The following is a 14,213-nucleotide window of genomic DNA, read 5'->3' as shown; positions in this document are numbered from 1 at the left end:
TAGCTAAGTCTTTCTCGGTCTTCCCCGTCGTCTACTTCCTTCTACATTCATTTCCATCACTCTTCTCAACCAGTCACTTTCATCCTTCCTCAACACATGACATGACCAAACCATCTCAACCTGTTCCTCTTCACAGCATCAATCACAGGCTCTATTCCCATCATCTTTCGCAATTCATCATTTGTCTTCCTCTCTCTCAACGATACTCCACACATCCACCGAACCATTCGCATTTCCACCCTTTCCAGCCTTCGTTGCTGCTCTACGTTCATTACCCATGTCTCGCTCCAATAAATCATAACACTTCTCACACATGCAGGATACACCTTTCCCTTCAGCTTCAACGACACTCCCCTCCTCATCAGTACGCCACTCAGTTCCCGAAACTTCTTCCATGCACATCTCACTCTAGCAACCGTTGCCGAGTCTGATCCACCTTCTCCATTCAGCATGTCTCCGAGGTAGCAAAATGTTTTCACACCTTCCAGCTTCACGCCGTCTCCAAGATCCAACTCAACATTTCCTCCATCTGCAGCTCCCTCTGTGCACACCTTACATTTGAATGTAGCTGCCACACTGGTTAATGACCCTCTCAGACCACTGCATTTTTGATGAACCCACTCAGCGCACGTTGTACATTGAATGGAGTTCACTCCGACACCCTTCCTGCACACAGCACATGACCACTTCCCAGTTCTTTCCACCTCACCACATGCTTTACCACTTGCCATCACCTTCGTCTTTCCGATATTCACCTTCAGACCTTTTGTCTCCATACATTCCTTCCACTTGTTCATCTTTTCCTTCAGTCCACCCATACTTTCCGCAATCAACACCAGATCATCTGCATACAACAACTCCCACGGTAAACCCTCCTTTACATTCTGAGCCAGCACCTCCATCACAGCTACAAATAGTAGTGGACTTAGTACCGACCCCTGATGCACTCCCACCTTCACCTCAAACTCACCACTGTTCCCGTCCTTCGTCCTTACAGCAGTGCGCGCTCTTTTGTACATTGCCATCACTACTCTGATCAACCATTCCTCCACTCATAACTTCCTCAATGCCCATGTCAATACTTCGCGTGGAACCGTATCAAATGCTTTCTCCAGATCAATAAACCCAAGAAACAACTTCTTCCTCTTCTCCATGTACTTCTCCTGCAACTACCTCACAATAAAGCGCGCGTCTGTCATTCCTCTTCCTGGCATAAATCCAAACTGCATTTCGTCGATCTTCACCTTCTTCCTTATCCTCCTCTCCAACACCCTTTCCAATACCTTCATTCCATGCTCCAATAACCTGATCGCACGGTACGAGCCACACTCCAGAGGGTCACCTTTCCCCTTGTATAGAGGGACGAGGGTACTCAGTTCCCAATCCAGTGGAATGCGGCCTTCTTTCACCACCAGATTGCAGATCTCTGTCATTCTCTTCACACCCCAATTTCCCGCTGCCTTCAACATATCTCCCACAACTCCTGTCGGCCCTCCCGATTTTCTACTCTTCATTGCTTTTATCGCTTCCTCAACTTCCTTCTCAGTTATCTTCTCTGCCGATCCTAAAACTGGGTTACTCTCTATGTTGCCATCCCATTCATTCTCTGTATTCAACAGTATTTCCATATATCTTTTCCATCTTCCTTTAATTCCATCTGGGTCCACAACGATTTGTCCCACTTCATACTTCCAGCAACTCACCCCCATCAGATCACACCTCTCTTTCGCTATCTGCTTTGCAATCCCACGAATGTTAGCGATAATGCGCAAATGTCGATGAAAATCCCGCAAATGTCAATGAAAATCCACGAATGCATGCCGTGCCATTGTTTCAATGGGGAAACGCAGACAGCTGATTGCACTAATAGATACTGTGGAGTGTTTTCATTCTGTACAATAACTTTGACGATGATGTTGGAATATATATAATATTATGCAGCTGGTGGAATATACAGCGAAACATTGTTTACCTGTGAACGGCGGCGGGATATCATGTGAAGCTGTTCACAGTGTGAACTGTGGAATATCCAGCCAAGCTATTCATAGTGTGAATGGTGGGATATCCCACAAAGCTATTCATCGTGTGAATGGTGGGATATTCCGTGAAGCTATTCATAGTGTGAATGGTGGGATATTCCGAGAAGCTATTCATAGTGTGAATGGTGGGATATTCCGCAAATCTATTCATAGTGTGAATGGTGGGATATTCCGCAAAGCTATTCATCGTATGAATGATGGGATATTCCGTGAAGCTATTCATTGTGTGAATGGTGGGATATTCCGTGAAGCTTTTCATTGTGTGAATGGTGGGATATTCCGCAAAGCTATTCATAGTGTGAATGGTGGGATATCCCACGAAGCTATTCATAGTGTGAATGGTGGGATATTCTGTGAAGCTATTCATAGTGTGAATGGTGGGATATCCCGTGAAGCTATTCTTCTATTCATCGTGTGAATGGTGGGATATTCCGCAAATCTATTCATAGTGTGAATGGTGGGATATTCCACGAAGCTATTCATTGTGTGAATGGTGAGATATTCCATGAAGCTATTTATAGTGTGAATGGTGGGATATTCCGCGAAGCTATTCACAGTGTGAATGGTGGGATATTCCACAAATCTATTCATAGTGTGAATGGTGGGATATTCCGCGAAGCTATTCATAGTGTGAATGGTGGGATATTCCGCGAAGCTATTCACAGTGTGAATGGTGGGACTTTCCGCAAATCTATTCATAGTGTGAATGGTGGGATATTCCGCGAAGCTATTCATCGTGTGAATGGTGGGATATTCCGTGAAGCTATTCAGTGTGAATGGTGGGATATTCCGTGAAGCTATTCATAGTGTGAATGGTGAGATATTCCGTGAAGCTATTCATAGTGTGAATGGTGGGATATTCCGTGAAGCTATTCATAGTGTGAATGGTGAGATATTCCGCGAAGCTATTCACAGTGCGAATGGTGGGATATTCCGCAAATCTATTCATAGTGTGGATGGTGGGATATTCCGCAAATCTATTCATAGTGTGAATGGTGGGATATTCCGTGAAGCTATTCATAGTTTGAATGGTGAGATATTCCGCGAAGCTATTCACAGTGTGAATGGTGGGATATTCCGCAAATCTATTCATCGTGTGAATGGTGGGATATTCCACGAAGCTATTCATAGTGTGAATGGTGGGATATTCCACGAAGCTATTCACAGTGTGAATGGTGGGATATTCTGCGAAGCTATTCATAGTGTGAATGGTGGTATATTCCGCCAAGCTATTCATAGTGTGAATGGTGGGATATTCCGCAAATCTATTCAGTGTGAATGGTGGGATATTCCGTGAAGCTATTCATAGTGTGAATGGTGAGATATCCCACGAAGCTATTCATGGTGTGAATGGTGGGATATTCTGCGAAGCTATTCATGGTGTGAATGGTGGGATATTCCGCGAAGCTATTCATAGTGTGAATGGTGGGATATTCCGCAAATCTATTAATAGTGTGAATGGTGGGATATTCCACAAAGCTATGCATAGTGTGAATGGTGAGATATTCCGTGAAGCTATTCATAGTGTGAATGGTGGGATATTCCGCAAAGCTATTCATGGTGTGAATGGTGGGATATTCCACAAAGCTATTCATAGTGTGAATGGTGGGATATTCCACAAAGCTATTCACAGTGTGAATGGTGGGATATTCCAAAAAGCAATGTTTACCGTCTGTTGGGATATCCCACGAAAGAATGTTTATGTGTGAACAGCACGGAATATTACGTGAAGCTGTTCACAGTGTGAATGACGGGATATCCCGTGAAACACTGTTTACGTTTGAACGGCAGCGGGATATCATGTGAAGCTGTTCACAGTGTGAATGATGGGATGTCATGTGAGGTATGCACAGTGAATGGTGGGATATCCTGCAAAAGTCATGAAAACATGAAGCACAGCGCAGCGAATGCAGAAGTAGGTCATGCTCGCGGCTAGGAGAAGATGTTTTTTGTGTATGTCCAGCTGCTTTGTGCATGGCTGATGAAAGATGGGTTTTATAAATGTGTCAAGCTAGCGGCTCGTGGGAAAAAATATTTGCACCCGAGAAAAGCCGTGAATTCGTGGGACACTTTGCCGCGAATAGAGAAACAGGTCGCATTTTATCAACGGCGAATATACGGAACCGGCGAATATACGGAACCTGCTAATAGCGGAACCTGCAAATAGTGGGGTATGACTGTACTGTACCCCTCTTTCGTCCCTTCTCAATATTTTCCTTCATTTAAATCCTTCCCCACAAACTTACAATGTAAATCATTCACTAAAGGAAATGTGTAGTATGTAATTCCTATCCAAATGGTACGACTTGCCGAGCCCGAAGCAGCGCTTCTTGAGGGGTGAGCCTGTCCGTCAGCTGACGAGATACCATGGAAAGGAGACTGGCGCAGGCTGTGCTCGATTCTTCTAGGTCTTCCTCCTTCACATAATTCAGCAGCACAAAATACCAGTGCAGGGCACCTAAAACATCACAACATAAGTCTGGCTCATTAATCTTGAAATTTTAAGAAGGAAAGGTATGCCTAAGAAAACATTTCAACACACAATCCTGATCAAGTTTATTAAGCCACAATTCTTTTGTGAAACAAGATGGAAGTTCATACAATAAATAGAAAATAAAATTCCACTAAAAAAGTTGTATAGAGTGGAAAAACAACATTTTACTGAGGGTATGGTTATCGGGCATGATGGTGACAGGGCAATTATCAGAGAGTGAGGCTCTATATAGGGATGGCATGGAAAAAAATGTCGGTCCCACCTACGACATACTAAACTAGAATTGGAGTATGTTCTCCAAAAAGTCACTAAGGCTACATATGCGAGCCCACCTGGTCTGTTCAGCTGATTTTTGAGGCAGGGGGGTCACTTTTCAGTACTTCGGACAACGGCAAAAGCAAAAAAAAACAAAAACAAACTGGGATCGGTCAAAGCCAGGAAATCTTCTCGTTCATAATAACCATCTTCAGACGGCGTGATGCACCAAGTGATGCATCATGCCAATGACTCTGGTACCATCTGACAGAGTTTTACTTGGTGCAGCACATCCTTTGCTATCGTAATTTTAATAGCTTGAAAGGTTTCCATGAAAATTACACCACAATGCATTCCTTTGTAAGGGAATAGGAAGGAAACAGGGGGGTAGGCAGGACTGACGGTCAATCAGCCTGATAGGGGCAAGGCCACGAGATACATTCGCACGAGAGCCAATATATGACCTATATGGGTGTGGTTAATGGTGGAATATTATCAGGAAGTCGGTGACGGCAACAAACCACGTACGTACATATTTCTATGAGGTACATGCTACTTAGAATGTTAGGTCATCTCTAAAGTATTACAGTACCATTACAATGAGAGCACGTCTTTCGAGTTTGTAATACAACATTTGTAAATCAATGGAAGAACATCTATTTCAAAAAAAAAAAAAAGAAGTAAAAAACAAGTAATAAAAACATTTTAAAGAATGCAAAAGGATGTAGGGATGTTACTCCAAAAAGTAGGTAAACAAGGCAGGGATTGTCACAAGAAATGATCATGTGAAACCATCCCTACATCTTTCTTTGAATAATGGTCGTCTCAAAAAAAAAAAACACACACACACCGACACACCGACACACCGACACACACACACACACACACACACACACACACACACACACACACACACACACACACACACACACACACACACACACACACACACACACACACACACACACACACACACACACACACACAGTCTTTTCTAGGGACAACCATTATTCAAAGAAAGATGTAGGGAGGGCTTCACATGATCATTAATTGTAGTCATTCCCACCTTGCCTACATACTTTTAAGAGTAACATCCCGACATCCTTTTACATTTTTATGTCTCCGTCGCTGATATGTGGCCAGAGGCATTGTTTTCGGGTTTTCCATCCGTCCGTACGGGCTAAACCTCGTTTTTTTCAGCAACCACAGGTCCAATCGAGACAAAACTTTCAGGGTAGGAGTGACACCCATGTATAATGTTTTTATGATAACTGTGATGTCATCAGCCACATGGTATGGCAGCCATCTTGGATTAAATGTACATAATTAAAAATTATAACTCGGAATACTCTGAATGGAAAATTTTTAAATGTGGCACATTGTTAAGTACTCCCAATGGGGAACAAAAACATGATAATGATGACATTATCAGTGAAGTGGTATACCAGCCATAAATGTTTTAATTGAATGCCTTATCCTAAAAATCTGAAATTACATGCACATGTTCTATGACCCATTTGCTTTGCAATATTAAATCTATGACATCATAGGTCACATGGTTTGGCAGCCATATTGAATTTAACCTAAAACCTTCAAAAAAATCTTCTCCCAAACAACCAAAGTGATAGATTCAAAACTTTACGTGCATTATTGACAAGGCATGGCAATCAAAAGTTGATTACTAAAACGTCATCAGTCACATGTTGCGGCAGCCATATTGGATTGAAGGAAAATATTAAATAATTATATCTCAGAAACCGCTTATCCTATTGATGCAAAACTTTACAAATGTCATCTAACACCATCGCTGCATATAGTTTGAAAATGATGACACTGTAGGTCACGTGGTTTGGCAGCCATCTTGAATAGAAAAACAAACCTTATCTGATCAACTTGAAACTTCACAAGCGTAATCCCCTACCCATACATATGCAGAGTGTACATTTTTCATATCATATGTCACGTGGTTTGACAGCCATATTAGCTTGAAAGCAGACTTTATTTTAAACCCTTCTCCGAAACCGCTTCACCGATCAATGTTAAACCTGTCATGTCTGGTAAAAATGTGATACTTGAGAACAGCTGAGGGGATTTAAATCAAACTTATTTATTTTTAGGACAGTCAACGAGGGCATCTAACCGTTGTACGAGGCATCTAACCGGCATATTGGTTACGCAGTCAAATTGCTCCAGTTAAAAATGTTTTATTACTTATATGAAATATATTGAGAGGGGAAGGTGGAGGGAAATTTTGGAGAGCAGCAAACAGGTGAATGCAAAGGAAAGAAAGGAAGTGGTGGGGGTGATAGGTCGGGTGGTGTTAATCTGAACTCAACCTTTTTGCATGCATACATATCTCATGGGATTTGACAGAATAGTTTGATGGGACGATTGCTCGGCATTCACGAAAATTCTCTCCATTGAAGATGATTGTGGGCCTTCTCATTAAACTTCTGATTTCCTTATGCTGAAAGCATTCACATAGTGTTCAGCAGTTGTCATGCTTTTGATTCAATGACCATTTTACCATTCAAGGATTATAACCAATTCAAACTTTACATCGTTACAAATAATATGGATTACCCGCAGTGGCTGCAGCAGGGATGTACGAGAGATTCGCCAGCAGGGCACGGAGCAGTGCCTTGTCAAACGCTCTGCAGCTCGACTCAGTCCTTCCACTCCTGGCAATGCAGTGCAATGGTTTAACATCCAGCTGGATTCAAAACACTACAGAATTAATTCAAAATCACTGGCAGGATAAACTGGAGGTATGTGCAATCACATCTGTTGTCTAGCATACGTTCAAATATTGTCCTAACTATAAATTGTCACCTCAGTGTCCAAACAGTTTGTAAAAAAAAAAAAAAACGTGGGCGAAATGATCCCTGAACTGCCCCCATGAGGAAGTGATAATAAGTTGGGCCATTAAGGTAATACATTCAAACACACACATACATATAGTGGCCTGCAAAAATATTCACCCCCCCCCCCCCCCTCCCTCCCCCTCCCCCAAAGTTTTTTCACATTTTGATGCCCCCTGAGCTTATTTCATGATGCTTTCAAATCAAACTCACGATATAGTCTTCACAAACTACTCCAAAGTGATAAAGCTAAAAAGTACAGATAAAATGTGAATAAGTTAGATCAACAGAGAAAATCAGATTATTCTCAGTTGCATAATTATTCAAACCCTTTGCCTAATTAACCCTAAAACACCTTAAGGAGAAAATTGTTTGTTTGAAAGGTTACAAAATAAGTGTAATAGGTTTCACCTGTATTTAATCAGTGGTTTAACTTAAAAATTAAGCTCCCCCACTTATCTAAGGAGTTTCGAGGTGCAACTCACAGGTCAACCAACAAAGCAAACATGAAGACCAAGAAGCTTTCCAAAGAAATATATAAAGGAAGCAAAATATTGAATGCAACAACTCATTAAATTCCTTCAGAGCAATATCAATTCACATATAAAAAGGTGCAATTAACATATAAAACCATGTAAAATCAAAGAGAAAATAAATACATGAGCAATCTCCTACACAAGGTTCATACCCGAGACACAAAGCCAGAAATCGAGCACATTTGTGCGCAACACTTCTCCCTGCCTCCAGGAAGCAGACGCGTATTAAATCCACCAGGAAAAGCTTCGTCTTGATCAGCAAGCTGTCCATGCCTTCTCTGGAGCTGGAAAAAGAAACATTTAAGACAGTGCACTGCACAGACCATGCTCTAAATATATGGTAAACTTTTTGGTCAAATCTTATTACCTTGTTCCATTTATCCTGGTCTTTAACCACTGCAGATGTCACACATGTGCTACACAAACTGAGCCAATTAATACTGTGATACATTTATTTTACTATCAAGGCCTGTCTGAGTCTAACAATATGTTCAACAGGACACACTAATTTGTAGTTATTTATAATTTGTTTTAAGATGTTCTCTGCAATGATAGGGTAATCATTTTTTCCCCTTCCACTTCAGGCAAATATTTGTGTGTACCTGTATTTCAAGATTTAAACATGTGCTCTCTGAGATGCCTTGTCATTATTGTAATTGCCACATATGACCATTATGCGAAGGAAACGTTAACCGAAGGAGTACAGTGCCTATAGAAAGTCTACACCCCCTTTACAAATTTTTCACCATTTGTTGCCTTATAGCCTGGAATTAAATTGCATCAAAACAGACTTTTTTCACCTTTATTTACACATCCTAACCCACAACTTCCAGGTGGAAAAGAAATTCTACAAATTTCAGAGAATTAATTAAAAATATAAAACTAGAATATCCTGGTTGGATAAGTGTCCACACCCCACTGAGTTAATACTTGGTGGAAGCACCTTTGGCAGCAATTACAGCTGTGAGTCTGCTGGGATCGTCTCCACCAACTTTGCACACCTTGATTGGGCAATATTTGCCCATTCTTCTGTACAAAACTGTTCAAGCTCAGTCAAGTTGTGTGGGGAGCGTTGATGGATGGCAATATTCAAGTTGTGCCAAAGATTTTCAATTGGATTTAGGTCGGGTCTCTGATTGGGCCACTCAAGGACATTTATCTTTTTGTTCCTTAGCCACTCCAGTGTAGCTTTAGCTGTGTGCTTCGGGTTGTCATGCTGAAAGGTGAACTTCCGTCCCAATTTCAGCTTTCTTGTAGAGTGCATCAGGTTTTCCTCTCGGATTTTTCTGTATTTTGCTCCATCTATTTTCCCTTCTATCTTGACAAGTGCCCCGGTCTCTGCTGATGACAAACATCCCCATAACATGATGCTGCCACCACCATGCTTCACAGTATGGATGGTGTTCTTTGGGTGATGTGCTGTGTTGGGTTTGCGACAAATGTAACATTTTGCCTTTAGGTCAAAAAGTTCCATCTTGGTTTCGTCAGACCACAAAACTTTTTGCCACATGGCTTCAGAATCTCCGGAGTGGATTTTTGCATACCTCAAATGGGACTCAAGGTGGGCTTTTTTGAGTAATGGTGGGGTGGACAGTTATCCAACTAAGATATTCTAGTTTTGTATTTCTAATTAATTTTCTGAAATTTGTAGAATTTGTTTTTCACTTGGAAGTTGTGGGTTATGATGTGTAAATAAAGGTGGAAAACGTCTGATTGAATGCATTTTAATTCCAGGTTATTAGCCAATAAAAGGTGAAAAATGTGAAAGGGGTGTAGACTTTCTATGGATACTATATTTCAGTAATAATCCGTTGATGACAGCTCAATTTGGTACTGCCATGCCACCAAGGCATCAATGTTATTTATTTGCAGGCACAATCCTGTCACATCTCTTCATGGGCATCAAATAATACACTGTATATGTCTTCCTCAATGATGCTGCAAATCAGGCTGAAGCCTATTTTCAAGACTTTAGGTGAATGCATTTATTTATTTAAATAGGGTAATGGGGCATTTGACCTCAACCCAACTCTGACCCAAGGGTAGAGGGAAGTGCTCGTACATGCATCACATGTTGTACAATGAGATAAGGACACATCTGTGCACTTTTACCTGGATTTAAAATCCATTCGTACACAATGGACAAATAAACATAGAATATGGGATTTGAATATGGGATCTCAGCTTCAAACACCACACAGACAAATTACACAATACGTTATTTTTTTTAAGTGAAATAAGCCGATACTAGCCACTGAATTAGGCCACTTGACACACCAGGTAGACTGGCAATACAATCCCACTTGTAGATAATTGTAGTCAAAAGTTGACAAAGTATATAAAATTACCTGGCAGGGCTGTGGCTGTGCGCACCAGCATGCCAGCAGAGCAAGTCGAGCAAGAGTCTTTGCGTGCGATCCGTGGCAGGTGGGTGATCACCCCGACTGCAGAGTGCTGCCAGCAGCCGCTCAGAAAAGTCTGGAAGTTCCAGCATGGCCAAGCGCTGAAGCCTGTTGGAGAAGCCCGTTAAGAAGAGCTCAAAGATGTATGTTTTTGAGAAAAAAATTGTAAGCCCAGTGAGGGTCAGCAAAGATTCCCACTCAAAGCACTCAGCATCAGTCAGCAAACAAAGACCTCCAAAGTGTTTATTGGTTTTCCACATCTATTTCAAAATTTTCCATTTAACGAAAGATCTTTACACTGATTTTGTAATAAGCAGAGAACAATCATTCACACATTGGCACAAATTTTTGCACCAAATGGTTAAGGAAATGAGAAGTAGCATCTACCTATCTCGAGGAATCGATGTCCTCTTAAATTTGCGGATGGTGATGGATATCTCCTGCAACATGTCACATCCAAGCTGCTTTTTCAACTTCTTTGGCCCTTTGACCTGAAAGCAGAGATAGAGGGAAAACTGACATGCAGAACGCAGAATAGCAGAATGCTTCAAGTGAACCTAATGAGGTTTACAGAAGTTATGGAGAAATTAACAAAAAATGCCGCAGTGGTATTGTTACGTGGTCCTCCCGGTGACTACCTGGTCTCGGTGACCCCTGGACCGTGGGAGGAACTCCGCCAGAAAGATCTATTATGTATGCGCTTTCGTAACGCAATCAATATGAATTCCAATCAAGAAAAAACCCCACACCAAGGATCCGGAATAATCAAGGATATATTCCCCGAGCAATCAACAACCATCAACAATCAGCAATCAATAGTACAAACATGTAAACTCATCTACCATAACTCTAAGATGGCCATCTTATACATTCCTCACGTGAGCCCCACTCCCGACTCCCTCCATGGTCAATGTCTCTCTCCATGTCTCCATACTCCTGTAGTTCGATCTCCGCACGTGGGCGGTTGAACGGACCCTTCCTGACGTGCTTCCACCGGGCACGTCCCGTACCGGGAACAACGGCTGCAGCGCACACCTCCTGGCCAAGCGAAGCGGGTAAAGCAAAGCGGGCAAAGCAACACGCGGCTTGCCCAGCGCGCGAGGCCCAACGTGCGATCCGTACGCGGCCTTGTAGACGGTGAGGCGAACTGTGCCGGACGCTTGGTTCCGTGCACGAACCCCCAGTGACTTAACGTGTCAAAGGGTAGTTACACGTCCCGGTAACTCCTCTCGCCAGACGGGCTTTTACACGCCGATTCTGTTACGTTGCTCAATAGCGATACCACTCGCGTCCGAGCTCGGCGAGGAAGAAGAAGAATCGTCGCTTCTCCCGGACCTCGTGTCTTTTCTTCTTCCGTTTCCGGTCTCCTTTTTCCCAGAAGGGCTCCTGACCCTTTAATCACAACAACCTTTAATCGACTACACCTTGATAAGCAAAGACCTGAATAGTAATTCACATACATTCACATAAATATGTAACACTCCCCCCCTTCAAGAAAGAAAGTTTGAACCCAGCGAAAACTTTCTTTGCCGGCCAACTTGGATAAACAAACCAGATAACTCACCCCCCCCCCCCCCCAACTCATCAGTTCCCCCCGGGCACAGTCATGACTTAAAAATAAAGCAACAAAATTTCACACAATCCCCTAGATTAATTCCCTCTGGACCAAGCGTCAACCACTTCTAGTTTCTCTTGAATGACGGTTAAGAGGTGGTGACCAAAGCCCCCAAATTTAAACCTCTCTATAGAACTTTTTCGGGAGGCCCAGCGGAGTATTCCCTACATGGACGCCTTAAGGAATGTGGAGTTCACGGTTAGTCCGGGGAGGAAAGTTCATTACATGGACGCCTTTAAGAACGTGGAGTTCACGGTTAGTCCGTGCAGGAAAGTTCACTACCTGGACGCCTTTAAGAACGTGGCGTTCACGGTTAGTCCGTGTAGGAGCCCCGGCTCGGCGGCTCCCCCCGTATATAGTGCTTCAACTTCTCCAGACTCCTAACAGTTACGGTGGGACCCCTTGTCCCAGCCGTTACCTGACTGGCGGTCTCCTTCTCGGCCAGTGCTCTGACATTCATTCTTTCGGGAGGTGCCGTAACTCTGGGAGCCTCCATATTAATGTCGGCTGCTGCCAACCCCAAAACTACTGCCAAGTTGTCCTCTTCTGTAGACCTCTCGACGCCTACGAAATGCCTTCCCTACTGTTATGGTCCGACCCTCCAAATCCTTACCATTCCAATTCTTCTCTGCGTCTCTGGCGTCTCTTGTGCTTGCAAACGTGACAAAGCCGAACCCTCTTGACCGTTGCGTTTCCCTGTCTTTTACCACCCGCACTTCCACCAGCGGCCCATATCTGTTGAAGACAGAGGTCAGAACTTCTTCCTCTGTGTTGAAGTTCAGTCCCCCTACAAATAACTTGGAACTTTTGTCGCCATCCCGAGCTGGTGGGGTGTTATTTTCCCTGCTGTGCTCTTTACCAACCCTCGGGTTACCATTAATTTGCCCCCCGGCCAAATCATTCCCAATAATCACAGATACTCCCTCTGCAGGAAGCGTGGCTTGTAACCCGACGGTGACCGGTCCTGACACCAAATCGGATTCCAAATGGATGACATGAAGTGGGGCACTAACACAGCCACCGATCCCTTGTAATCGAACACTATCACCAGTTGCGGTACTCTTTGACAATGGCAAAATGCCTTCAAGCATTAAGGATTGATGGGCTCCTGTGTCCCTCAACACCCTAACCGGTCTTGGGTTAGTCAAGTCTCCCTTGAGTGAGACCAACCCCTCATAAATAAATGGTTGGTAGCTCTTCTGTGGGCGATTTCTTACGTTTGCCATTGCATTCGGAGTTGTACTAGTCGGACTCCGCTCTGGGTTGTCCCTTTTCATGAGGTAACAACTGGACATCAAGTGTCCAGGTTTCTTGCAAAAAGCGCAAGTAGGCCCGGAGGAAAAACTCGTGGTCTGCCTCGGGCCCCCCGAAAAGTAAGTTTGTCTTGGGCCCGTAGCCCCCTGCTTTCGAACAGTTCGGGTATCAGCGTTGTCCCCATAATCATCTTGGGGCCGCCGCCATGTATTGTCGTTCTCCGCACCTGCTGTTCCACACCTCCCCTGCGGAGATCTAGGCGAGGAGTTAGGTTCGTGGACCCCTATCCGGTGTGTTAAGGCATAATCATCTGCCATGGTGGCTGCGTCCCACAACTTTGGTACTTTCATTTCCTGCAGGTACACTTTGATGTCCTCGTGGACACACTGTTGAAATTCCTCCACCAGCATCAGGTCACGCAATGCTTCGAAGTCGTTCCCGACTCCTTTTGACTCACACCACCAATCAAACATATTTTCTTTCACTCTAGCAAACTCCACATGGGTCTCACTCTCCCTCTTCCTGGCATTCCTGAATTTTTGCCGGTAAGCTTCCGGAACCAACTCATAGGCTTTGAGGATGTGCTTCTTCAATACCTCATAATCTGCACATTGGTCCATTGGTAGCGCCGAAGAAATCTCTTGAGCTTTTCCCACCAGCACACTTTGCACTAGTATGGTCCAGGCCTCCTCCGGCCAGTTTAACTGTCGAGCCACTTTCTCAAAGTGTGGAAAAAATTTCGCGACTTCCTTTCCAC

At 43.5% G+C, this 14,213-nt stretch overlaps 1 protein-coding gene across 3 annotated transcripts in view; it reads right to left on the bottom strand.

Moving 5' to 3' along the window:
- BIRC6 (baculoviral IAP repeat containing 6) overlaps positions 1-14,213 on the bottom strand; it is a 538,457-nt gene that overhangs the window by 449,678 nt on the left and 74,566 nt on the right. For all 3 annotated transcript variants that reach the window (XM_078784399.1, XM_078784400.1, XM_078784401.1), the window contains exons 17-21: positions 10,975-11,078; positions 10,534-10,695; positions 8,338-8,469; positions 7,372-7,469; positions 4,350-4,497 (exon numbers count right to left, since the gene is read on the bottom strand). In XM_078784399.1, coding sequence (XP_078640525.1) covers positions 4,350-4,497; positions 7,372-7,469; positions 8,338-8,469; positions 10,534-10,695; positions 10,975-11,078 — 644 coding nt within the window. The remainder of the gene's footprint in view (positions 1-4,349; positions 4,498-7,371; positions 7,470-8,337; positions 8,470-10,533; positions 10,696-10,974; positions 11,079-14,213) is intronic.

The sequence above is a fragment of the Myxine glutinosa genome, chromosome 9, assembly GCF_964187855.1.
Source record: "Myxine glutinosa chromosome 9, kmMyxGlut1.1, whole genome shotgun sequence".
Taxonomy (NCBI): Eukaryota; Metazoa; Chordata; class Myxini; order Myxiniformes; family Myxinidae; genus Myxine; species Myxine glutinosa.
Note: the sequence above shows the minus strand (reverse complement) of the source record. Positions and strands in the feature narration are given on the sequence as shown.